At 41.2% G+C, this 27,938-nt stretch overlaps 1 protein-coding gene across 5 annotated transcripts in view; it reads left to right on the plus strand.

The window, feature by feature from the left end:
* The window catches only part of ARK2N (arkadia (RNF111) N-terminal like PKA signaling regulator 2N), an 84,176-nt gene that overhangs the window by 45,576 nt on the left and 10,662 nt on the right, over positions 1-27,938 (plus strand). For 3 of the 5 annotated variants that reach the window (XM_084832857.1, XM_084832856.1, XM_084832858.1), the window contains one exon: positions 2,472-3,290. In XM_084832857.1, coding sequence (XP_084688983.1) covers positions 2,567-3,290 — 724 coding nt within the window. In that variant the 5' untranslated portion in view covers positions 2,472-2,566. Of the gene's footprint in view, positions 1-2,471; positions 3,291-10,866; positions 27,936-27,938 lie in introns of those variants that run through there. The other 2 variants (XR_014787489.1, XM_084832859.1) reach the window with 2 other exon arrangements.

Consider the following 27,938-nt stretch of genomic DNA (forward strand, 5'->3'; position numbering starts at 1 on the left):
AGCTGCATTAGCTTTACCTATATCTTTCCCATTTTTATTTTTTTTTTGGCTGTAGCAAAATGGTAGTTTTGCATGCAGAATGACCCATGTACAATCTGGGTAGGGCTGGAAAAGATTCCTGTCTGAAACACTGGAGAGCTACTGCCAGTCAGTGAAGATAGTTTCCTAAATAAGATTTGTTTATGAATTGATTAGCAACATATAATCCAGAAATAGCCTGAAGATCAATGTTTTGTATTGAAGAGGAAAATTTTTAGATCCACCATTCTCATCATAAAGATATGGGAGGAGCTTGGATGCTGTGTTAGTTAATTCTTAAATAAACTGCTCTCTACGAACGAGAGAAGTAAAACATGAAACTGGTTGAGATTTAGTAGGGACGGAAATAAATATTTTCTTGTTTGCAGTTGTATTGTCTTAACCCACTTCCTCTGGCAGATCTCGCAAGTTTATCTGGGTCTTGTTAGGCCAGCACTGTTAAAGAGACCTTAAAGAAGAACATGAATGTTGCTTGAAGTAATGTTGGCAATGCATTCTGAGAGGCACACTTGCTTCTAAGCAAGTACTAAGCCAGCCTTTCTGCATAGTTAGCTAGTAGCATGCTGCTGATTATAATGGAGAAGTCTTAATAGAATGCCCTTTGACCCCGTATTTTTTGTCAAATGGGCATCATTTGCATAAAAGGCTCAGGAACCAGAGGGTGGTCTCTAAATCAGTATTGACTCGCTGCTGTGATACCTAGGTTAGCATGAATATGTTTCATTCTCAGTTGAACAAGAGGGAGAGGTGCTAATAGTGAATTTGTACTGCCTTGAATAGACCCTAACCTATGAAATAGGTGGCCTTAGAAACGGGTTAGCTAAAAGAGAGGGATAGATGAAGAAGAATATTAATATATGTATAGAAAGCTGTGGATGGATATTCAAATCACCACTAACCCTTTGATACAGTGACCCTGCTTGGATTTAACAGTGGCATCTTATGGCAGTTAATGGGTTAATTAACAGATGAATTGCAGGGATGCGTGCTGCATGCGAGCTGCTTCTGGTTTCCTGGAACAACCTATGAATGCCACATTTATTGGTTGTTTTTGTGATGTCCTAACCCAGGCACTTGGGATGTTCATGGGTTAAAAACCCCAAGTTAACCCATGGCTTCCAGGAACCAGAAGGAGTTTGTGGACAGCCCGCATCCCAGCAGTTATTGGTTTAATTAAATTGCTGCTGGATGCCACTATTAAATCCAAACAAGGCCAATATGAAAGTAAGGCAGAGTCCTGCTGCGGTCCAAATTTCTAATATCAACCTGCCCTAAACTCATTTTGAGAGATTAACTCAAGCCCAACCTTCCCCCACCGCCATTGTGATGGTGGACAATTAGAATCAAACCTATTACATAAATTATCTTAATTTAGGCATGGAGAAGATTGCATACCAAATGCCAGGATATATTTTGAGATGACTAAGGACTGCTCTGCTTCTGCTCTTAAGGCAGAGTCCACTTAATTTTACCACCATTCCTGTAGTCCACAACTGGTTTGCTAGTAATGAGATGGGGGGATTAACCCTCATGCCTCCGGAAACTGGGGCATTCACCTCATTGAGGAGGAGATTTTATGTGCTTAATTTGTGCAATGATCCAGAAGCCACGAAAGGAGGCTTTTTCTCCTTACTAATGTAGCTGAAGAGGAATTTGGATCAGCTCCCAGATTTCAATATTATTTGGATTGTCTGTGTCCAAATTATCGAACTGGGTGACCATTACTATCCACTGTTTTGACTCCTGAGTATCTGGAGGCAGTATCCGCTCCCCAGAGCTACATCCCAACACTGCTTCCCAAATTCACTAGCAAGGAGATCTGGACTGGACTACTCATTCTTGCCCCCAAATAGTAAAACTATGGAATTTGCTACCAAGATATGTAGTGATGGCCACCGACTTGGACAGCTTTAAAAGGGGGATTAGATACATTCATGGAGCACAAGGCTATCAGTGGCTACTGGTCATGATGGCTATATTTTACTTCCAGTATGAGAGTCAGTATGTCTCTCCATACCAGTTGCTGGGAAGGCACTATTGCGCTTATGTCCTGCATGTGGGTTTCCCATAGGCATCTGGTTGGACACTGTGGGAACAGAATACTGGACTAGATAGGCCTTGTCTCATCTAGTGTGGTTGCTCTTATGTTTTTATGCTCGTTAGTTTGACCTCGAACATTAAACAAAAAGACTAGTTTCTTGGCTCTTCAGCAGAACTCCAGCCCTTCTGGAAGACGTGGGAGTGGTTAAAACCCAACTGAGCCAACGGTATTAACATTAAAGGGCCTCTGTAGATTTACCCAGTTCTACTCTATAATCAGCAAGATTCTTTGCACTCTACAGGGGTTATTTCAGATTCTCCGTAGAGTAATTTGGTAGTTGAATATATTGTCACTGCCAACCTGTTCATTTGCTCTATGTGTTCTCCTGCAGGTTGCTTTCCTGCTGAAGCCCTAGGCTAGTTTGCACTGTCCGCTAGACACTGTACTCCATGCTTTGAGACCAGGAGAGAGACTTAAAACTCTGAAATGAAGATGGAGGCAGCAGACAAAGCAGAAGAACTCATCGATCCAGAGGTTCCACCAAAACTCTCAGAAAAACAAGAGGCAGCTCTGGGTGAAGAAGGATCTATAGAACTAGAAATGCATGCTCAGAAAGAGTGCGGAGCTGTCGTAGAGGATTCAACAGTGCTTGCCTCAATGCCATGCTTGCTGATGGAACTGAGACGGGACTCATCAGAATCTCAGCTAGCATCAACAGAGAGTGACAAGCCAGTAGCTGGTCGTGTTTATGAGAGTGACTCTTCCAACCATTGCATGCTGTCCCCTTCTTCCAGTGGGCACTTGGCTGATTCAGACACTCTGTCTTCTGCAGAAGAGAATGAGCCCAGCCAAGCTGAAGCAACTGTAGAGGGAGACCCTTCTGCAGTGTCAGGGTCTACTGTTGGGAGGAAATCCAGGCGGTCCAGGTCGGAAAGTGAAACCTCAACAATGGCTGCAAAGAAAAACCGGCAGTCTAGTGATAAGCAAAACGGTCGTGTCGCTAAGGTTAAAGGTCATCGGAGCCAAAAGCACAAAGAGAGAATTCGGTTATTGAGGCAGAAACGGGAGGCGGCTGCCCGCAAGAAATATAACCTGCTGCAGGACAGCAGTACCAGTGATAGTGACCTAACCTGTGACTCGAGCACGAGTTCATCAGATGATGATGAAGAAGTTTCAGGGAGCAGCAAGACAATCACTGCAGAGATACCAGGTAGAGGATGTTTTTTAAACTGAACTGGTAAAACTCCTGCCATCATTTCTCAGCTGTCATGCTAAATTTAGAGGAGCGACACTTGAGAAAAAGAAATAATAAACTAGGAGAACTGCAGCTCTGTGTAAATATGTTGGCTGCAGTGCATTAAAAATGCAGCGTTTTAAGAGTGAATTATGGGGGTTCGCAATGTTCTTATTTGCACCATAGCAAATTAAAAAAACACCTGATAATGATGAAATGAATTGAGACCCTGCTGTCTCTCTCTGCCCCTGCCCTTTGCCAGTTAACATCACTGTGGCTTAGATGGTAATATTTAAAAAGGCCTATTTTGTAGCTATTTATTCTAAATGGGTGATCCTTTTAAAAAGCTGCAACTGTTTCTCTGTCTGCATCTGAAACACTTTGGGGCATCTTTCCAACAAGGCCCCCTTCTGTCCAATACTGCATTTAATGCTGCACTTTCCAGCTTCCTTTCAATGCATGATTAGCTGGTTCAGCCTTGCTATGAGTTACAGATAGGCAAGTGGGTTACTTCAGAGCCTCTGTGAGGAATATTTTGCGCATAGCAAATTACTAGCCCCCGCACTATTCCTCAGTTTCAGAAACCAGTGAGTTATAATTTCCTCTGTTGCGTGGATTGCGCAATTACTAATCTTTTTTTTCCTCCTGCATCCATATTGACTGAGAGGTTAAATATTTTGGCCTTATGATAAAATATCAGAACGTGCATTTTGAAAAGTTTTCAATCTGTTACGGCCTGCATTATTCCTTTAGTCCAAATAGCATGATCAGGAATATGTATCAACTATTCAACTTGGCGTATGGTACTCAAAATAATTGCATTTTATAGCAACCTTAAAAATAAAATACTATTTAAAAAGCTTTTGGTTTTCCAATCTTTTCTGGGTGAACACTTTTTTTTTTGCACAAGAGGAAATGAGTTTTGTAATATTAGTGTTCTAAGTAAAGGTACAACTGTGCTGTTTGGGAAGAATTAAAAGGAAAACTGCAATACTGAGTTGACCATTTGACCATTCGAGTGTACTTTCTACCAGTGGTAACCTATTAAGTTCAATAGATTCTGCCTTTGCATGGCACTTTGGGTTTACAGTTGTGTATGGATGTAGTTTGCCACACATTATAGCTGTCCATACTTCATTTTGGCTTGGATTTCATGAGCATTTTGCACAAACTAGTTAAAATAAATGGAGGTTGTTCAGCGGTCATGCCGGGTGGATCACAGCATCATTGACCAAATTCCTTAAGATTTTGCTCAGGAATTCACACTTGTTTAAAACATTGTTAACTGATGCAGGTTAGTCTTGTAATATTTATTTATTTTTATAGTCTGATATGAAAGGGACTATGAGCGAGAATAGACTAGTAGAACATGATGTATCTTGCTGGGCTGTGCCATTTCAGACTGGAGGTGATGTGCTCCTCCACATAAACTGCTGGCTACACATACAAAACTGCCATTCAGGGAGAGGTTTCTAGGCTAGCCTTGTTTTCTTGGCATTCTTGTTTTAAACTTGGAGCATATTGTGCAGGGCAGCCCTACGCTCAGTCTGAAATGGTACAGCTCACAACAGTTATATTCCAGGTGGGGCTTCTGCTAGTTTGGTTTAGCTCTAACATAAACCAGTGCAGCCTAAACTCACATTTATTTGTTGGTTTGTTTATTTGAATTGTTTGGCAGGCTAGCTCATTCCCTTGATTTGTTGACTATATGTGGTAGTGTAAGGAAGCATTTGGCCAGGTGTAATGAAATGGCAGGCACCGTGCAACAGAGAAATTTGGGAACAATGAGGGTGATGAGCTGACTATCAAGTAAGGAAATTTCTCTCACAATGTGCTCTGTAAGGCAGAATTTATGTTAAACCATCTCTGGTAAGGTATACAACAGTTGGGTGCCATTTTTTGTCGAACATTTGTATATAGACAAGTTCTTTCATTAGCTTACCTCTGCTGAATGGTTTGGAAGAGTAGCAAGTTTACATCATCACAACCTCTTTACAGTGATAGTGTGATATGCCCCCTGTTACAGAGCTTCCTTCTGTAGTGTTTTGCTGTAGGTAATCTTGGTTTTTTGGCTCTTGGTATGAAGAAAAGCATTTAAGTCTAGGCAAGTTTATAAAAACTACTGATGTAGTTGTGGATTTTCTTGAAAGTGTTAGTATTAATCTAAACATAGGGAGGGTTTTGATTGTTGCATTCTTGTTTTATAGAACAGATGGGGTCAAGTATTGGAGGTTACAAATCTAGGTGAGTGCTCATGAGCAGACTGCTCTAATTGTGTTGCTAGAAACATGCCATCTCATCTTCACGCTGGGCCAGTTCACACGGGGCATGATTTTCATAATCACCGTGGTGTGGCTTGTGTCATCTGAACCCAGGCGACATGGCTTGTTGGAGGGGAAAACAACCATCCAATTAACCGTACAACAGCTCATGGGTTATTGGAGGGTTGTTTCCCCACCCAAGAAGCCATGCCTCCCAGGTTTGGATGCCACATCAAGCTGCACCTGGGCAGTGATTATGGAAATCGTGCCTGGCAAGTGATGTGATTTAAATAAGCCACCATGGCTTGAGTAAGCCACTGTGGCTTATTTAGATTGTGTGAACCAGGTAACTATCTTTTTTTTAGCTGATAACAGATTCTCTTGGTTAAAAGGGGGGCAAGGAACACAAAGGGAAATTGGAAGAACTAAGTGAAGAGCACAAAATCTGTAGCTGCTAGTCTTCATTTTAAATATTATTTTTGCATGTAAATAAGAAGGTAAATGTTTTACGCTCCTAAAGCATTCTTGATCAGATTATTTTTGAGAAAGATGTATAGAACAGGCATGTGTAGGTTTGGGGGCTGGTACTCTGCCTTCTGCTTAGTTGTACATAATTGCACATAATCAGATTCCTTTACACTCCCTAAAACTGTCAAGGCAGCCTTTGTAAAGATGAAAATTTTGGAATCCTGGCCAGAATTAAAAGGTTTACAGCAATGTGAATTTGAATAAGTGAAAGTTGCTTTTATTGTTCAATTTTCCATCTCCTAATAGAAGTAGATTTGGGGGCCTACACAGATGTTGGGAAGAATGGAGATCTTACTGAGGCCTGTTACAGTACAGTATTAAGTAAAATTATATTTCCAATATGATAGCCATTTTTGCCAGAATGGCAAAAAGGAATGTCTGAAACTCCATGAGGCTATTATCATCTGGAAACTGAACACAGGCACATCAGGGTTGTATGTCTTTCTCTCTCCGGCTTACCATACCGGATTTCCTTGTTTAATTTAGAAATTAATTTCTTCTCTTAGTCTGCAAGTGCTGCAAACTGTCTTGAAAATCAGTCTTTGGCTGTCTTAGCAGGCTCTGACAGCCTCATTTGCCCCTCTCACCAGGGAGAGGTCAGCTGGACCCCAGCAAGTGAGACAAGTCCAAGACTTCCTCCCAGCGCTGGAGCTACAGGGAGGGAGGGATGATCCCTACCCCCTCTCCAGCCTCAAACACGGGTAGAAGTCTGCTATTTGTGCTAGTTCTGCAATTGCTGGGTGCAAGCAGAGAGCCAAAACAAACTTATTCCTTCCTTCTGTGACTTCAAGATGGAGGGTAATGGTACAGGCATGTTGGTTTCTCTCTGCACCTGCCAGGGGGTTGGAGCTCCAATACTTGGAAGACACAGAGTGAGCCTACACACTTCTCCTACCCTTCACCACCTCTGAGCAGGAGAGGGACAGCAGAGTCTGGTCCCTGCATCTTTCAGGGAGAGGTTGAACCTCCAACCCTCCACCCGCAATAGCTTCCAACCCTCTGCCAGACTCAGAGGCAGAGTAGGCCTGCACACCTCCACCATCCCTTACTTGCTGAACAGGGAGGGATGGTAGAGGCACAGAGGCTTGTCTCTGTGCCTGTGGGGGAGTTGGAACTCGAACTGCACAGTAACCTGCACTGTCCCTCGTCAGCTCTCCACTGGCAAGGGAGGATGGAGGCGCCAAGAGTTGTCTTTGTACCTGCCAGGTGCCAAAAACAAATATTTGGTTGGCCATCTGGGCCACCCCAACTTTGTCAACCCCTGCTTGTTAGTATACCTACTGGGATTGTTCAGAAGTGCTTTGTCCTTTTATGTGCATGCATATAGATGTACATGCGCTCACAAATAGAAAGAGGAATAGAAGGTATGTGAATGATTGATTCTATGTGTTGCACTAAAAAACAGACTAGAAGACTTAAAAGTCCAAGAAATAGTTGTTTGTGTGAACATAGATTAGAATCATAGAATAGTAGGGTTGGAAGGAAATGTACAGAATTGAGCGTACTTTAATGACTTTTGCTTCCTAAAAGTAGCTTTTAAAAACTTAAGCGGATTTTTAAGCATCTCCAAAAAGAGAGGAAACAGCAAATGCTTTTTTCTAGCTGGTTTAATCTGTTCTTGTTTTACAAAGATGTAGACAATTGAAGTAGAATATACATAGGTAGATCTGAGTAGAGGAATTCATTGCTGATGTTTTGTAGCCTGTATTGCAGGGGTGGGCAACTTCTGGCCCTATAGATGTTTTGGCATATAACTCCCAGCAGCTCTCACCATTGGCTATGCTGGCTAGAGCTGATGGGAGTTGTATTCCGTAAGATCTGGAGGTCCAGAAGTTGTCTTCCCCTCCCGTTTTGTATGTTGATGCTAGTAAGCCCTTTGACTTTGAGTTCACAGTGGATATGTGGTCTGCTCCTATCTCTGATATTGAGAGGCAGTTATCACTGAAGCATCTCAGTAGAGTATTTGATATATATACATATATATAATTTATACCCCACCCTTCAACAGATTCATAGGATGACTTATAAAAAGTTGTGGAAAATGATGACCATCTAGACTAGGAGTAGGCAACAGATGTTTTGGCCTAAAACTCCCCATCAGCCCTAGCCAGTAGCCAATGGTGAGAGATGGTTTATTTATTTATTACTTTTCTGTACCGTTCACAACAGTTATAGGCTAAAACATCTGGAGGGACACAAATTGCCCACTCCTGATCTAGACTGTTGTACACCTGTGGTACTTATTTTTCGTCTTAGTGAGGATCAGTATTCTGGTTTGTTTGCTCTTTGGGGACCACCACATCTTACATTGTGACCGTCATGTTGTGGATGCCTCACCAGTAGCTTTCCAGTCTGGAGCCTGATTTTTTCCATTTAGTTCTCTTCATTGCCTTTTAATTCTTTGAAGTTTCCATGGTTGAAGAGATGAGCTGCTTCTGGTTTAAGCTTTTACCTTGTCAACATGTAGAAGAAACTAATGTCTCACTCATATTTTCCTGTTATTTACATTATGGTCTTGGGGACCACCTAAAAGTTGCACTAGAAACCACAGATGCCCCTTAGACCATAATTTAATAATCCTGGTTCTCAGTTCTTTGCTACTAAATCTATATGCTACAGTCCACGAATGGGGTTAACTAAGCATCATCGTGCCCACAAGGCTTCCTGGAGGCATATGGACAGTTTTCAGTTTAATGTTCAAACTGTAGCAAGTCTTGCTACCCATCCTTATATATTGCAAGTTGGTCTAAGTGGTAAGGGTATCAGACTAATTTCTTGAAAGCCTATGCATCCAGTAGTGTCATGGTTCCTTTCACTGCCTTGGGCTTACCTATTCTGACATTATAGTGGGGTCTGGCCAGTGTATGGCTAGGTAATCAAGTAGCTGAATCAGAGCCTAGACCACTTGACTTTTGTGTTACACCTTGTTGGCGCATATTGGTTGAGCTATTTTGCAACCTGTTGAGAAGGGTCAGAAGACACTTGTTGGTTGTGATTCTACAAAGCACCTGAAATTCTCATCCCAGTTTTGTTCTACATGTGGAATTGTAATAGGATAATTTGTGGCAGATTAGTGCAGTTCTTCTGTGTTCTAAAAAGAAGGAAAAACTCACAGCCCTTAACTTTCATGGAATCATGGACTACTTGAAAACCAGAGGAAGCTTTTTTCTGGAAAACTGGGAAAGAATTGCTTCTTATAAACTAGGGCTTTGATTTTCCTGGAGCAATAATTCTCCTAGATTCCCATCACAGAAAAGGTTCCCATTCTTTGTGGAGGGGTTGGGGGGTGAGGAGAAGATGGGGCAGAATTCGCATGAATTTCCCAGTAGATCTCATGACAGAAATTGGAAAGAAATTTGAACACCTTTCACTTCAGAAGTTACTGCCATTATAGAGTGCCAGCTTTGTGAGAATAGGATAAAAGAACTCTCCATGTGTAGTTTGTTTCTGATATTTCTAGTCATTCTACCCTCTCACTGTGAAAGTGGAGGCATGTCACTTTTAACTGTCTAAGAAGAATACCTCTAATGAAAATCCAGGTAATCTCTTCCATTAAGGGATAGTAGGCACAGTTCTGCAGATATTCAAGAGCTGAGAATTTTATCTCTAGCCTCCATCAGACCTTATTTCATATTCTTATTGTTGCCATTTGGTTCCTCTCCAAAAAGATAGTCTAAATGCTGTAATTCCTCAGTATTGGTGCCCCCGTGACCTTGTAATATGTTTTCATAGCGTCAAATTAATTGGAAAACTTCCCCTCCCCTTTCTCTAACATCTGGAGAAGGCTCTAACAAAGTCAGCTAGGGACTCATGAATTCAGTGAGAATTTCCAGTCATTTCCAGTTATCTGCAGGATCTCAGAACAGGTGCCTAGCTGATTTCCCAAACTTCTGATATTTCCCCTAAAGTAGGAATGTTATGTGTCAGCAACGAAAAAGCTGAAAATATACAAGCAGTGTTCATTGGAAGACCCAACCAAGAGTGTTTTGGAAGAAAACTTGCTGCTAAGTACTATAAATTACCTGTGTAGCTCCCTGCTCCTCTCCATGGTTCATCATCTGTACCTCCCTTAATCTTCACTTTTTCAATGCCCACATCTGCCTTCTGTGCTCTGTGCCAGCTCATTCCTTACCAAAATATTCTGAATTTTGTGGCAACCTAAATACTACTATCAGAATACAGAATGAAGACTGCATTTCTGTACATTAGCACGAGTTGTTCTGAATGCAAAATTAGGATGTTGGATCCAGACTTAGAAATGCTGAGAGTAGACCTATTGAAATGGGACAAATTAGTCATGTCATGTCTCCCAGTGGCATCTGACCAGCCACTTTTGGAAATGGAATGCTGGACTAGATGGCCCCTGGTCTGATCCAGCAGGGCAACTCTTGTGTCCTTACATTTTATGGCGTTAAGTAAAATGTGCATAAAACAAGATTTTAGTGTTTGTATTTTAAAATAAATTATTGATTAATTGTTGATAAATTGTTCATTCAGCAATTACGACACCAAAGTTACTTATAGGAATGGGACTAATTTCACTTTCTGAAAGTCATTGTGAAAGCCAGAAGATTGTAGTAATTATCTTGGGGAGTGTGGGTGGCTTATGAACTTTTAATTGGGTGGACATCAGTGTTTCTCTGAGATTGTGTGTAGCTGACCAGTTAGAGCAAGTGTATAGCTTGTTCGTGCTCGCATGCCTTAATGTATAGATATTATGGTCTTTAATGATGTCTTATGCAATGGCCTCAATGTCTTTAAAGCTGGCTTCAGTCGTGCTGGGGGATCTGGAGGAGCGACAAGGGAAATTCCAGGATTGCTTGACAGGGGCACCGTATGGGATAGGAACTGCATAGGCAGCGTCCTAGAAGAGGCCATGAACTGCTTTGCCGAGATGCAGAGGCAGACAGAGGAGAAGTTTCGCATGTGGATAGAAAAGCTAACCCGGCTTGACACGGATGAAGAAAGCAAGCAGCAACTGGAGCCCAGGGAACCTAAAGTACCACTAGCTGGCCAAAGAATCTCCCCAACTACTCAGGCAGGGGTATTTGTTCAGGTGCCTGATAGCCAAGTACTTCCACAGCAGTCCCTTAATTCTTATGTGAGCTATCAGAATGCTGATACAGCCTTAGAATTTCCAGCAACATTTAATAACAATTTCCCAACTATCTTTCCTGAAAATGGGAATATCGCAGAACCCAACTTGAATCAGTCACAAACTTAACAAGCTTCTCACACCTTTGCTGTTGACCTGGATCATACTGCAAAAGCTGACCATTGTGTTCCATTTGAATTTTTGGTTCCTTGTTTAGGCTTTTTAACAGCCAGTGTTTGTTTGTTTTTTAAAGAAAACAGATGTACTTGGGATGCCATTAAAATGCTTCTCGTTCCCAGCTTACCATCGGCAAAGCTTGGCAGATACAACTTAGCAATCCATTTTTGTGTGTCTTACTGTAGGAGCAATCCATGTATTCCTGTATGCTCCTTTTGCATGCCAAAAGTGTTTATATGTGGAAATACACATTTGGAATTTGTGTCCTGTGAATATTTTCTTAAATGCTAGCATCTAGATTGTGCAACTTAAAACAAAATATATTGCTTGCCATATTTCTGTTCCTCCTACAATCACATCAGGCAGACGTTGGCCAGTCTGTGAATGAGATGGGTTTGATAAATCAGTATTTGTATCCTCTCTTTAGCATTTATTTTCCTCACAAGTGTTTGTGTTTGCGACAGATATACTTTGAGGAAGCATATGTTTGGTAAAAACTCAGTGCTTAAGGTCCACAGGAATTTGAGAGATTGCTTCTGTCTAATGACAGAAGCAATAGGTCTGTCTATCTAGGGTTAAATTGATTTAGAAAACTGAAAATTTTGAATAAAAAAGGTTGAGTAAGGTTTTAATGTATAAGAACGTTTGATTTTATATGGTAAAATTTTATTGTTTTAAATTGTTTTGTGGTGGGTTGTACATCGCCCAGAGTGGCTGGGTGACCAGTCAGATGGGCGATTAATAAATTTAATAAATAAATAATAAATAAATAAATTTAAAGATTTATAACACCTACCTAAACAAGCACATGTACGTGTGTGTTATATATGATCAAATTATATTTTCATGCCACAATCACCTGACATGAACAAATAAGGTACAGTAGCTGCAACCCAGAGAGCATGTTTAGGCAGCCCATGCAAGAGGTTGTGCATGAGCATCATTGCATTGGTCTTCTTTTCCTCCAGTCAGCAGCCTCTCATGCTATATGGCAAGTTACTTTTGAAATTTACCCAAGTACTATGTCTGTCTTCATAATTCTGAGGCTAGACTACTGAATGGGGTTCAGAAATTTTAGGTGGCACAAATTGCTGCAGCCCTCCTTCTGCAGAGAGTGAGCTGCTGAGAGCACATTATGCCACTGCTCTGATGTCTTTACTGCACCTCAGTTGGGTTCAGTTCACAGTCATTATGAAGCCAAATACAGCCTGGCCCTGGCATACCTATGAAACCACCTTTAGCCCTATTTCCCTTTTCTATATTTAAGAGACTAGAAATGGTCTGTGTGCCAAGTCAGAACTGCAAGTTATGCAGAGACATTCTTGATGGCTGCCTCTCAACTTTCAAATTCACTTCTTTTGTAGACTCCCCCAAGCTAGTACATCTTCTAGAAGCAATGTAAGATGTTTTTTATTCAAAGTGGATCTTAGTTCCAAGGACTAACATAAACATCTCATTCTTACGAGTTCCATGCTCTTGGGGTGGGAAAAGTCACAACTCCCAAAAATATAAATAAAGAGTCCAGTGGCATCTTTAAGACTAACAAGTTTACTCTGGCATAAGCCTTTGTAGACTGTAGCCCATTCACCAGATGCGTGGAGTATTATGAAGAGTTTCAGTTTTATATACAAAACGTGTTATGGTGGTACTGAGGGTGGGAAAGAATTGTAAACACCTTGGCACTGGGTAAGCCAATTAAAACATGTAGTGCCAGGGTGTTTATGTTATCAGTAACAACTACACTGTGAATGACCACTGTTAATAATGTGACTAACCTTTTGCATTTAATTTCCTTCTGACCTCACTGTTTACAATTATTCTCCCCCCAGAGCCCAACCACCACTACATGTACTGTATATAAACCTGAAACTCTCCGTAATATTCCATGCATCTGATTAAGTGGGCTATAGTCCACAAAAGCTTATGCCAGAATAAATTTGTTAGTCTTGAAGGTGCCATCGGATTCTTTGTTGTTTTTGCTACAATAGACTAAAATGGCTACCCCTCCGGAGATTGTTACAAAAATATAAAGACAATGTGGGGGTGCACATGCTGAAAGCTCCTGTCTGTGTTGCTTGCTGCATGGCTTTCTGGATTGTGGCCCACTCTTTTAATCCATGTTCAATAAAACCATTGTCGAAGTCACCCTCTGAGCCATCACTGAACTATGGTCCTAACCCCTCTGGTTGAGAATGCCCAAGCATTAGTTCAATTGTTATAATTATTTGCAAGTTTGAGTTAAACTCTATACCTGAGATAAGCTCTGTGAATAAGGCTTGCTCTCATAGAAATGGAAAGTTCTGACTCTTCTCTGCCTGGCTTTCAGATGAAAATAATTTGTGTTGCTTACAAAATGTACATGTAACTCAGTATCATCTCTTTTGTTGTGTTAAAAGTCAAAAAAAGGCAAAATAATATTGCAGATAATTCAGTGCATCTAATTAGAAGTAATACGGACAAAAGATTGAGCAGCTAGTTCAAGCTCATTGTGTGATCCTAAGCATGTTTACTCAGAAAATACACTGAGTTCAGTGGGGCTTTCTAGTATTTATGTTTAGGATTGCAGCCTAAAATTTCAGTTGCACATGTTGGCTGAGAACTACTGAATAATTTGGCTTTTGTATGCATGCCCAAGATATGTGTTTCTCTAACAGCACCTTCTCATGCCACCTGGCAAACTACTTTTGAAACTGCTGGGCCTTTCAAAAGTAGTTTGTAATGTGGCATGCTATTAAAAAACAAAGCATTCAAAAATCTCAATGGACATATCCAGGGGTGGTGATACCTAAAGTAACTCTTTGAATCCCTGCTTCTTACTGTGATACCCACCTATTGGGGTTGAAATAATGGCCTTTTATTTCTCTTCAATATCACAGTGTAAATGCTCACTGGCCTTCCCTTTCATTAATGTTATCTCTGACTTTATGAAAGTAAAATAACTTTTAAAATGTGTCAGTATACTTACTTCCTGCCCTATCTGCTAAATGATTTGTCTTTTAAGAAGTAACACTGCTTTTAAAAGGCTGCATTTTCAGGGTAACTGTTTGAAAGGCTATGCAGGATTTAATTTCATGTAAAAGCAAATGTGAATGGTTTCCAAAGCAATTTTGATGTTAAATCTTTCCATGTATAATTTTGATATGGATGTTTTGATGTGAATTTGATAGTTTCCTAATCTCTGTATACACTTGTCTTGATTGGCTTCAAACCGTAGGTCATATTTTATTATCCTTACAGGTCTGGGTTTTTTTGCCTTGAATAAAACATTATGAATTTGCTGTTATTTACTTTAAAAGTTAAGAACTTACTGTGATTATTTTATTGTAGTTAATATGTTCCACTTTCTAATTCTGAGAGACATCTAAGCATTTAGAAATATATTCAGAACTGCGTGCCAAATGTACAGATCTTCCCAAGCACGCAGAAGCTGCTGCTTTTTATATAGAGCATCATCTCAAGAATGTTCTGAAACATATTTTTTTAAATGGATGGTACAAATGTGTTAGAAACTATATCAGCTGAGTCAGTTTATGCTGTGGACATCTCACAATATAATAATTTTGAATGGATTCTAAACTAACTGTAACTAGCCAAAAACCTGTTAGCAGGGTTTGGGGGTTGTTGTTTTGGTCTTTTGTGCTCTAGAAGTCCTTGTAAAAATTAACACTGAAATTAGAAGGTGTTTTACTGAAGATCCTTAAAAATCTCACAGTGACCGTGGATAAACATGTTTAAAGTTCTATTCATGCATTACCTGCGCAAAAGATAATTATACTTGTTTTCTGTAAAATCCTGCGGTTTCTCTGTAGTGCTCCCATATCATTGGTGGTGCCAAGATTGTAGTTTTGGTTAAAACTCTGATGGATGGAGATATTCAGTGGAGAGCCAATAAAGATGTAATGCAGACTCCCTCTTAACCATAGTTTAAGAGTTTAGGAGACAGTTTAGGAGACAGCTGTGGAAGAATGTAGTCAAGGAAAATGTCACCATTAATCTCAACCATGGTTAATGGTAACAACAGATTCATATTGGTGTCACATTCTGTTTCAGTAGGCACCCTGGTTAGGGTTAATCACGGTTAAGGTCAGCTTTTATAACCATGTTTGAGGTAGGAGGAGGGAATTTACTCCTGAAAAGAGAGGGGTAGGAGAAGGGAGCACACACATCCACAGCTGTCTCCTGATCCCTTAACCATAGTTAAGAGGAAACCAGCTTTCCTGCCATCTGAAATCTAACCAATGACTATCTTAACTACCAGCTACAAAGTAGTGTATGAAGCTGCTGTAGGTTTGGGTGCTACCAGCAGCAGCATTTTTTTTTACCTGCGTGTTCATATCTGTAAGGTTCTGTGAACGTTAACAAAAAGTAATTAGTGGCGCAATAAATGGAACATGTCCTGATAATGTATTAAAAACAAAAGAGCAACTTGTAAAATTGGCATCCAAATAACTTGTGAGAAGCCTATTTTTAGATGAATATGTAAAGATTTGTTTGCAATCATATTTTGTCTGCCCTCAGAACATTCATGCATGATGAAATTGGTGCTGTACACAAGTGGGCTCTTGCACTGGTTATATGGTAAAAGCAGTAAATAAATACAGCAAATAAAGACAAAATTGCATTCTTTAGTGTGGGAAAGAGATGCTGGGTTAGCTTTAGCTTCACTGGAACATATTGTTCCCTACCAAACCTTTAATCTGCTCACCCCCCCCCCACTCTCTTCCCCTTATTGCATGTCCCTTCTGTTACCTTTTGTGGGAGCTGCTTCAGCATATGTCACTGGCAGTCTTAGACAATCTAGGCCAGGGGTTGGCAATCTGGTGCCCTCCAGGTGATTTGGATTATAACTCCCATAAGCCCCAGCCAGTATGGCCAGTGCTCAGGAATTATGGGAGCTGTAGTCCAAAACATCTGGAGGGCACAAAATTGCCTACCCCAATCATGTGAGAGCCATCTGAGGGAAATGATGCAGCTCCTTCCCAGGCCAGCGTTGCCCTTCCTGAATAAATGCTAGTATGGGAAGGAGCCACATCCTGGTATCATCCTGTGTGTTTTCTGTCTTCTGACATTATCTCCATAGCGTAGGAGCTGCAGCACCATATGGCTCTTTGGTAATGTCAGAATGTGCCCTAAGTTTGCATTCCTATACATACTTTCCTGAGAGTAAGCCCTGTTGAGTTCAAGGGGGCTTACTTCTCAGGAGATATGTGTAGGTTTGCACTGTTAAGTCACAGGTCAACAAGTCTGGGGAACTATCCATGTAGCTGTTCCTTGATGATTGGAAGTACCCAAAAGGACAAACGTATTGGTGAAAATCATAGTTTTGACTGTGCTGTGAGCAGGCCAGCTTGAAACAACAGCAGGGAAAGGATGAGGGCAAGCATTATAATGCTAACTGTTGGTGCTCAGCTTGATCTGATGACAAAGCCAAGAAAGCTGCTTCATGGAGTGCCTTAAAACAACTGAGGGGTAACACTTTCCTTCATGGGTAGGCAACCTGGAGCCTTCCAGATTTTTTGGACTACAGCTCCCATAAGCCCCAGCTGGCATGGTCAGGGGTTCTGGGTATTGTCCATCAACATATGGAGGGCACCAGGTTGCCTGCCCTGCTCTACATTAGCAGGTACCCTGCCTTGCTATTCTGGTCATGGAAAGAGTAGGACAAGGGGACACTGTCTGGTCCCATGTCTGGCTGGTGAGCAGTAACTGGAAGTGGCAGTGGGTCAGGAAAGAAATGCAGAGCCCCGAGGAAGAGTGGACAGGCTATGTCCCAGCATCTTATAAAAAGGAAAATGTGTCCTCTCTGTTGTCTTATGAGATCCTGCTAGCCCTTTAAACTGCCTGGCCACGCCCCTTTGTGGGCCTTGAAGGAATGGTGCAGGGTTGGTGCTCAGGGCAGCTTTTCAAAAACCCATAGGGGATGTCTACTGCCAATCTCCCCCACAAAAAATATTGGAAGTGGTGGTTCATGGTCCAGCAATTAAATGGGTTGCATCTGCTGATTGTGCCCCAAGCAAGTGATTTCTTTTAAGATTTCAAGTTGTTGTTTGATTATTTCTGGTTCCTTTGTTTTGATGTTGTCATTACTACAGACACGATGGTTGAATGAATTGTTCCCGTCTTGATTTAAATAAGATAGACCATGTGAAATAGTTGGGATGTTGTCTTGAAAATGTTTCTGAAAAAATATTTTTTACATTTATGCCATTGCAGTTATCATCATGGCTCTTGTTACAGGCATTTCTTAAAATCTTTGGGTTGGAATCAAGTTATGGGGCTGAACTAATTTGTTCTGAGTGGTAAATTAGCATGGAAGATTTTCCATATTATTTTACATCCTATCCTGTCATTAAAATAGTCTAGTTTCTCCCTATTTTCTTCAGCATGTTGGTATTTCTGTGTGTTTTTATCTTAGTCATTGGTTTGGTTCCAGATTTAGTCATACTTAGAGTAGACCCATCAAAATCCTTCAGTCATACTCAAATTTAGGAGAGCAAATTCAGAAAACTTGATGAACATCCTTCACGGTGGAGATCTACATATGTAGAAAGAAAAGCACATTGAAATCAGAGTTCCTTCTGACTAAGGTCTCCAGATATAACAATCACACCAATCCCTTAATCACAGTTCAGGTATTGGGAGTACCCCTCAGGCTCAGCTGCTCTACTTCCTCCTTCCTTCTTCCTTCCCCACTCATTCTTTTCCCCTTCCCTTTTTTCAGCATTAATCATGGTGTAGTGTTACCTCTGAACCAAGATTAACACTAATTGAACAAAGAATGGCAAATCAGCTTCAAGTTCTTCTTTTAAAGGTAACCATGGTTAGCATTAAACTTGGTGCAGATGCAACATTACTTCAGGTTTGTTCTGAAAGGGGGAGAGGAGGAGGAAGATGGTGAGAGATGAGAGTTAAGATTTGTGATGGGTACTCTCACTTTCCAAATCTGCCTTTCCCAACCTGGTGCCTCCAGGCTGGCTGGGGGTGCTGGGAGTTGCAACCCAACATAATCTGGAGGGCACCAGCTTGGGGAAGGCTGCTCTAAACTATGGTTAAAAGATCAGGGCACATCTGCATTGGACCTAGTAGCAAAATACATGCAAGTGGTCTCTGAAGGCTCAGGGTTGTTGTTTTTTTACTTCCATCAAATGCTGAGACCTTAATGCTATAAAAGTGGGTAAATTTTGTAAGACTGCATTTCTTCACTTAACCTGAAGAGTTAGTTCAGAAGCTATTTGTTTAACCTTCCAGATTTGTACTGCAACTTCTCTTCTGTTTTTGTTTCTTGCCTCACAAGGTTGCTATGAGAGCAAGGTGTTGCTTCTGTTTTAGATTGAGGAGCAAATATGATGATGTGATCAAGGTTCCTGCATAAATCCTGGGTAACTTATCTCAAGTCAGTGTCCCCATTGTCAGTATTATGTAGTATATATTGTATGTATTGAATATACCCTGCCTCTCATAACTGATTGGAGAGAATTCTTTTTTTTCCAGTTTATTCAGTGGCATGGAACAATTAGTAGTTGGTATTTTATTTTTAGTGATTTAGGGACTGGGTTAATTAACTCGAGTTGGATCCAATTAAATATATCTACCTAATTTTGTTTGAGATTTAATATATGGCTTAAATCAGATGCAAACTATCTATTGTTCGTGCACCAAATACATAAATCTTCTCCTCCTCCTCATACCTGAAAAAAAATAGCCATGTGAAACAAAGGGAAAACATGTATACATGCTAATTTCCCCCATAATTCTTTTCACATTATAATTTTGAGAGGACATGGTTGTGCTGTTCTTTTACTGTGTTTATGAATAATGTGTATCCTTTGCCAAACCATGTAAATTCAGAAATGTAACTACTGTAACCTAGAATTAATATAGATATTAATAAAATTCTTATTACAATACAAATGTAAAGTTAAACCTTTTTTGGTGAGGTTTATTTTAAAATCCAGCTAATCTAGTTCAGGTACTGCTTCATGCACATTCAGATTCTCCCCCCACCCTTCAGATATATGCATCTTTCTCCCCCCCCCCGCCCCAATTTTATTGGCTAAACTGGGGGTGGGAAAACCTGTGCCCTCCAGATGTTGGACTGCAACACCCATTGTCCCTGACCATGCGGTCTGAGGCTGATGGGAGTTAGAGTCTAGCAACATCTGGAAGGGCACAGGTTTCCTACTCCTTGTTCTAAAGCCTCTGATATAACTAGGCTTGTGACCAGTTGTGATCCAGGGACTTGTGACCCACTCCATTTTTATCTTGCCCTGTGTAGTTTGCTGACTAAATATTGTATATGTTATTTAGGGTGCAATCCTATGCATGTTTAGATAGAAAAAAAGTCCTACAGCTCCCAGCGTGCCCCAGCCAGAGAGCTTCGGCTATTGGGCGGTATAGAAATGAAATAAATAAATGAAATAAATAAATAAATAAATGCTGGGAGTTGTAGGAATTATTTTCTGCTTAAACATACATAGGATTGCACCTTTATAGTTCCTTTTTTGGTAATCTTTGTTGACAAGGGATTTGAGTAAGGGGAGACATAGAGACAAGACGTTGAGGCTTCTGAGAACCAAGATATGTGCACAAAGGTTCATAATGGCATGGAAACAGAGATGAGCTCAACCCAGCAAGTGCTCAGGTGACAGTAGTAATTTTATTTATTTAAATTTATATCCCGCCTTTCCACTAATAATAGTGCTAAAGGCAGCTAACAATAATAAATTACAGATAAAATACAAAGTATAATTAAAACATTAAAATAGATTAACACACTAATACAAAATTATAAGCAACAGTAATAGCAGCTCTCTGAAACTATTTGGCCATATTTGTTTTATACCTGACTGGAGGGATTTTTTCTTTTTGTTCTAAAAAAAAATCCAGCTCTGTCTGACTTTGTAGTCTTGGGTTTAGTGATAACAACTGCAACCTGCATTTAATGTTGTGGTATATCTTCACCTCCTAATAGGAGTGCCCCTGCTCAGGGTTCCAGCCAGCCATGGCTCTTTGGGGATCCTATATGCCAGGAATGGGCAACTTGTGGCCCTCTAGATATTTTGGTGTGCAACTCCCATCATCCTTCACCATTGGCTATGCTGGCTATGGCTGATGGAAAAAACATCAGGAGGGCCACAAGTTTCCCACTATTGCAGTATAAACTGTTATGAGCTCAAGCAAGCCACTTCATATACATGTGCACGCACTAATTCTTCTGTTTTTCTTTTCCATTCTGTGGTTCGCCATGACCACTGAGCATGCTTGGGCCTCATTGGGCTGGCTGGTCCCTTTTGTGGGTAGTGATGGTTTACATTCTTTATACTTACGGAAACCATGGAATTCCCCCAGCATGCTAATACCTCCCTCTTGTTTCTCAGTGGCCCTGTTTTGGCTCTAATCCAGTCGGCATAGGGGCACTGATTTTATTGTTAGAGGGAGTGATGCCTGCAGAGCTTTGGGTAGAAAGCATCAAGCCACAAGAGACCCCCAGAATAGGTTTCTGTCAAATGTTTACCTTGCTGGTGGGGAATGATGTGCGTTGCAGTCCAACTCATCTGGAGGGCACCAAGTTGGGGAAGGCTGCTCAAACAGTTTGTTCCTGTTGTGAGGGGTTGAGATGAATCTGTAGGAAGCTATGGGCCTTCCTACAGCTAATAGCCAAATGGGACCTCAGCAGTCAGAGGGAAAATGTTTCCGAGTAACACAATCACCATCACAAGCAGAGGGTTGTAAGCATCCAGAGGCATTTGTCTAGCATGCCAATGTCCTAGGTCCAATCCCTGGCTTCTCCATTTAAAAGGATCTCAGTTGTTAGTGTAGGAAAGAGCCCTACCTGACATCTTGACTTGCCACTGCCAGTTGGAGAAGATGGTGCTGGGCTACTTGGGCCAACAGTCTGACTCTGTTTAAGGCAGCTTCATGAGGTCACTATAAGAAGTATGATGCTGGAAAAAAATGTCTTTGGACTAGATTTTCCAGGTGATTCTTCTGTGGTGGAATGTGGCAATACCCTTACTAGCATTCTGAAATTGCAGATGTGAAAAAAACTTCATCCTGGCTTTCACTTTTGCACGAGGCCGTCAGTCTCCAATGGGGGGAGCCTTTATGTGCTCTTAACCATGTGCACTCAAGCTGGTCATAAAATTGAGTTGCAGTACATCCTTTGCCAAGGCAGATTCATACACGGCAGCTTGGATGAAAACATTGTTTCACTGGATGACTTGTGTGTTGTTGATTAGTCATAGGTTCAGGGCAGATGAAATAAAGTCCTTCACACCATGCAGCATTTATGAAACTCGCTGCCACAAAATGCAGCGATGGCCCCTAGCTTAATCCCTGTCTTAAAGGTCCTTAGTCATATTCATAGGGAATCAGATTATCAACAGCTATCAGACATGAAGGCTGTATACCTCTGAATAGTACTTGTTGGGAAGCAACAGTAATGAAGCGCTGTTGCCTTTATGCCTTGCTTGTGTTCATCCAGGAGCTACGGAGGGAAGTAGGATGCTGAATTAGATGGGCCTTTGGACTGATCAAGCAGGGCTCTTCTCATGTTTTTATGATTCTCCTCCCCCCCTTAGATCTGATGTTTTTATCAGATAAGAAGGTTTCCCATACCTTCCATTTTGTAGGGGTGTGTAGAATTGCCTGCTCACAAGGGCCCCTTCATTCATTTCAGTGGAGGTGACATCTCTCAGTGAGTAATCCTGTCCATGTGCAGAATTGCTGCCTCTGCCAAAGTGAATAGGGAGCCCTTGTGCACAGGAGCATGGTGTGGTCATTGGGATATGTACATGGCTCTGGCTCAGCTGTAGCAGGGCTGTGGGGACACTTACTTAGGTTCCTTGACCAATTTGATGGATACCAGCCTTATGAAGGGATGGAAAAAATGTCAACATTTTTAGGCACTAGCATTGAATCCTTGGGTCCCTTCCAGCCCTGATAGTAAACTTCCATTCTGCCTTGCAAAGGAACGCTTGCCAGCAACACACGTGCATCATCATGACCCATCCATTCTATTTAATCAGAACTAAATAACATGTACTGAAGGACAGATCATGATAGCAGGCTTCACCCACCAGAGAAAATGGCAAAGCTGCAGAAAGTTGGTTTGTGAATTGACCCAAGAGGTTAACAGGCTTAGTAGGGGCCCAGCCAATACACTTTTGTGTGATGTAATCCAATCTATGCCTGTTTACTCAGAAGCAAGCCTGGATGTATTCAGTGGAACTTATTCCCAAGTACATATGCATAGAATTGCAACCTGAGACAGAAAATGCAAAAGGCATCCACCACACGCAAGCACCCCAGTTAACAGAAGGGCCACCAGTATTCCTGCATAGATCTCGTTGAACCATGTCCTGCACAGCTCCTGTTTACTCCAGCAGAGCTTGTGCGGAAGAACCTCTTGGTGGGTTGCGCTCCAGGAGCCCTACTTGCCTGTCTTCCACTCTGCTGTCCACAATGTGCTCAGTTTGCCTCATGTTAAGTCTGCCTCTGGGTTTAGCTGAATTCAAATAGGCGTAGGAGTTTTCCTTTTCCAAATCTCATTTGCAAGTTGAGATGACGTATTGAGGACACTTGATTTGTGCCAGTTTTTTTTTTCCTTTTTCTTATTTTAAAGAACCCTTAGAAGGGCATTTTGACATTTCATCTTAATTGACAAATGTTAATTATTGTTCAGCATGTAAACTATCACTGTCTGTTTGATGTATACTAAATTTAAGCTAAGTTATAAGGTGTGCTGTTTGGAAGTGTGGAAGATACAAGAGTTGGAGCTACAGATAGCAAGTTTATGCTTGTATTTCCTACTGATGAAGACTTTCACCCAAGTTATTCTCTGGGTAGGTGATAAGAATATCACTCTGCATGTATATACATTTATTATACATTTTTGCATGATTATACATGTAGGAGTGGTACAATTTTGACTTGACTCTTATTCTTGTCTAAGTATAATTTGGCTTATCTAGACCTGTCTGATTCTACTTCTGACAGTATTATTGATAATTAAAACAAATCCATTTGCAAACTGCTAAAAGGAATTACGAGTAGGTCCTGAATTGGTTAGATAATAAACAGTCAATATTGTACTTGACCCTCGTATCTTCTGCACTCAAAACTTTTTTTATTGACCATGTAATGTCAATTGATACCAAGTTGCACTGAACTCTGATGATGTTGTGGGGAGAAAAATTACACCATTGCTTAATTCTGCATGTTAATTAGCACTGTAATAATACTCATTCTCTCTCCCCTCCTAAAACCCCCTCATTCTTACATATAATAGTATAAAGTCTGTAGTTTAATTTTGAACAGCAAATTTCAAACTGCAACTTGCTAGGATTTCTCCCTGTTTTATAGTCATCAGTGTTTAATGTTGGTTCATTGTCCCCCTTGTACATGCTAGTGTTTAACCATTCATTTATCTTTTTAAGTTGAGTCTGTCTTAATTTCTATAATTATAACATTGTTTCATGAAGCAGTTATTATTTGGGGCAGGTTTCACCTGAATCTTCTATACCTTTCTTGAGTATAGGTTGCAAAACAGTTACTGGATATCTTAAACATAATTCATTCTCTATGGAAGTAAGAATGGCTTTGCTAAATTACCGATTTTGTTTGTTTTTGAGGAACTAGATCTCAAACTTCCAACATGCCTATTGGAAGCAATGCACTGTGGACTAAATTTTTGCCGCTGTTTTAACCTGATAGCTAAATTGAACTTCCATGTTTAGAGGCAGTGTATCCCTGAATGACAGATTCCAGGGGTGAGGACAATGAGTGGGATTGAGCTGTTGCCTTCATGGCCTGGTTTTGGGGCTTTCTGGGAGCATCTAGTTGGCCACTGTGGGAAACATAATAGATTTTAGATCTGATCCAGTAGGGCTCTTAACAGTCTTAAGACTTTAACCACATTTCCCATAATACAATACATTCTTCTTATACTGCATCTGATTACATCTGACTGATGTATGGAGGCTGGCAGCCATTATATATAGCAGGGGTGCAGAACCTCAGGCCTGGGGCCCAAATCTGGCCTACCTGAAGCCCCAGTCTGGCCCTCCAGGGTTCCCCAGAGGGCCATGTCCCCTTCCCCTGGCCCAACTCCCTTTCCCATGACCACCTATCGTTTGGTGGTTTCCCAGCTTTTGTGCAATTTCTCCCCCTCCCCCCCATTCTGAAAGGTTGAAATGCCTCTCCTAAGGCTTCATTACTGGCAGTAAGAATATTAAACTAAAATATACTGGTATTTTGGGCCCGCCCCTTTTGCCTTTGACCCTACCCACCACTGGAATGTGGCCCCTGAGAGTTTATCTGGAATGGAATTTGGCCCTCAGGCTGAAAGAGGTTCAACACCCTGATATATAAGGAAAAAAAGCCGATTTTATACTGAGTCAGTATGAGCCCAATACTGTCTGTCCTGGCACGCAGTGGTTCTCCAAGGTGTCAAGAAAAGTCTTCCCCTGCTTTCTGTCATGTGATGCTTTCCCTGGGGATGCCGAGAAACTGGGGTCTTCTTATGAGCAAATGGTACTACAGAGTTGCAGTCCATCTCCAAATCCCTATTGGCCACTTTTAAGATTTTCTTTTCATCTCCTGCTGTAGACCTGCCAAAATGAGGGCCAGTTCTTTTGACACTGGTGGTGGCTTTCTCTATCAACATTTGCATGGTGGTCTTATGAGACCTCCAGCAGGGGTGAGGGTTGCATAATTCATGTATACAATCCAGTACACAAGTTGTGGTGATAGTAGCTTAGAAGGCTTTGAAAGGGGATGAGACAAATTCATGGAGGAGGAGAGGCTTATCAGCAGCTATTAGTCATGATGGCTTTAACCTTCATGGTCAGAGGCCATATGCCACTGAAGGTCAGTTGCTGGGGAGCAACAGCAGAGGTGGGCTCTTGCCTTTATGCCCTGCTAGTGGGCTTCCTAGAGGCATCTGTCTGGCCACTGAAGGAAGCAGAATGCTGAACTTAGATCAGGGATAGGCAACCTGGTGCCCTCTAGATGTGCTGGTGTTCAGCTCTCATAAGCTTCAGCCAGTATGGCCAATGGTAAAGGGATTTGGGGTGCTGTAGTCCAAAACATCTGAAGGGCACCAGGCCTCTGACTTAGATTGACCTTTGGTCTGTTCTATCAGTTTTACCATCAAAAGATCCATTTAACTAGTTTGTGTGTCCAAGGGAGCTTTGGACTTGAGTTGACAGGAGACTTCCCTCACCTCATACAGTGCTTCATAGCAAAAGGCATTTTAAACAGCTTGTCTGCTGGGGGTTTGCTGTTCAAAGAAAAGGGTTTGCTGTTCAAAGAAAAAAGTCAAATTCCAAGAGCATTTAAAAAAAAAATCCCTTTGGGGCTATCCTAAGGCTGAGCAGTTCAGATAATTGGTTCCACCAGATGAATCGCTGAACCATAAAATTAATTAAGTGATAGCCACCCTTTTTTTCTTGATATTAAAGATTGGTGCCTGAATAACATATCTTGACTTAATTCAGATGTAACAGAAAAAATGATTTGGTAATCAGGAACGTATGGCATGTTTGCACACTCTAATTCTCTCCTACACTTCCTGTAGTGACCATGGGTTGTTGTGAAGTCTGCATTGGGCAAACTCTGGTTACTGCTAATCATGGTTTTTCCTCCAGGCCAGTTAGAAACCCAGTCCAAACCATAGTTTCCAATTCTAATTTGGAGGTAAACTATGGTTAATGGTCCCAATTTGGACATCAAAGCAGTTTGGACATCCCAGAAAATAGGAGCTGCAGGAGTGGACAGAAGAGTGTATAAGCATGGAACAGATTTCTGCTAGCTAAACCACAGCTTGTTCTTGTCTGAATTGAGCCATTGACTTTTCAATGTAAACTGCTTTTTCAGTTAATTTCCCTTTCTCCATGTTCATAGGAATATATGGTTGTTACTAAAGCAGTTATATTGAGAACAGCCCAATCTGGAACTCTTTTTTCTCCTCTCCTCTCATTTAGCAGCAAAAAAACCCTATTGTAATTTTGAAAAGAAATGGAAATAGATTCTTTTTTCAGTGTATTTAGATGAGTGAGTTGAAAATGGGGATTTGTCCTAATTTATGCCCTAACATTGTAAGCTGCCAAATAAATTATGTGAAACCCTTGTCCCAAATTTTATTAAACGTAGTGACCTATCATTTAAAAACAGAAACACCAGACAATAATTCTTCACAAGGTTTAGCACAGGGTTTAGAAACCTGCAATTCTTGCTTGCTCCATGCAGCACAGAATTTGGCGGCATAAGCAGAATTGTGAGGATCATGGGTTTCTTTTTGGTAGGGGAATGGTCACGTGGAAGTCCAGTTTTATTTCGTGGAATCAGCTGATCTTCCACTTGAGCAGAGGAGAATATTCTCGCGACTGGTTTAGTATATCAAAACACAGAGGAAAACTGATATGCACTCTTTGAGTGCATCAAGGTCCCTTGCCTGCCACTGGTCACTGGGTCGGTCAAATGCCTGAGAGAGGCGTAAACTAAAACTCCAGACTCTGTGATGTGAAAACTGAACAAATAAATAAAGGTTATTGTAAGCACAAAGCATCTAATCACAGAGGAGACTGCCTGTTGTGTGTCTGTATGATTCCCAGCTCTGTCCATGCTCCCTTCTAAGCAGCCTCCATCTAGGTGGAGTTTTTTTCTGTGACTCTGTATTGTGTAGTTGGATTTTTGGCTTGATCATTCCCAATGTAGAGAATGGCAAAACTACCTGCCTCTTTCTAAGTAGGAGACATGCCCAGATCAGTGACTCAGGCAGAAAAGCCAGGGGCAGGGTGCTTCGGAGGCCACCTAATTATTTCTCTCATACACACTAAACATAAGGTGACATGAGCCTCCATCTGGGGGTGGGGAAAGTGCTATCAGAAGTACTTGAACTAGAGGGTGAACATGGTGTGTGGACTTCTCAACCCCTTTCCATGGCTCATTAGTAGAGTGTGTGCTTTGTATCCAATCCCTGGCATCTCTAGTTGTAACAGGACCTCTTCCTCAGATCTTGGAGAGCTGCTGCCAGTCAGAGTAGACAATATAGGCTACATGGACCAGTGTTCATCAGACTCGGTAGGAGGCAGTTTCGTATGGCCATATATGTACACTTCCATACCAACTTTTTTCCACAGTCATGCTTTCAATTTTCAAATATTTCAAAAGCTCAGAATTGCAAATTTCGGCTAACAGGGAAGAATTGGGTAAATCTACTTGGTTTGCACAATGTGCAGACAGGGACAAAATTAGGGGTCTCTGGCTTCATCCTTGACTTCTGGTGGGCAATATAAAGTTCCTTTTTGTTAGCAATAATATTTTAGGTAGTCATCTCTTGTGTGTTACGTAAACATTTATTCACATATTCTTGTAAAACATTGTATTTATGTTCTAAAGCACTGAATGAATTGGGGAGAGCGGGAAGTTTACAGTTGCATCACTGCTTTGATTCATTTGATTTTCAAATGCCAGGTATACAGACATTACAGTAGGGTTAGCATTTTGTATGTGTCCTCTGAGATGCCTGCTATCTAATATCTGTGGGTTTTCTTTCCTTCC

Source organism: Heloderma suspectum, chromosome 2, assembly GCF_057233095.1.
Source record: "Heloderma suspectum isolate Gila_16-S chromosome 2, 16-S_ref, whole genome shotgun sequence".
Taxonomy (NCBI): domain Eukaryota; kingdom Metazoa; phylum Chordata; class Lepidosauria; order Squamata; family Helodermatidae; genus Heloderma; species Heloderma suspectum.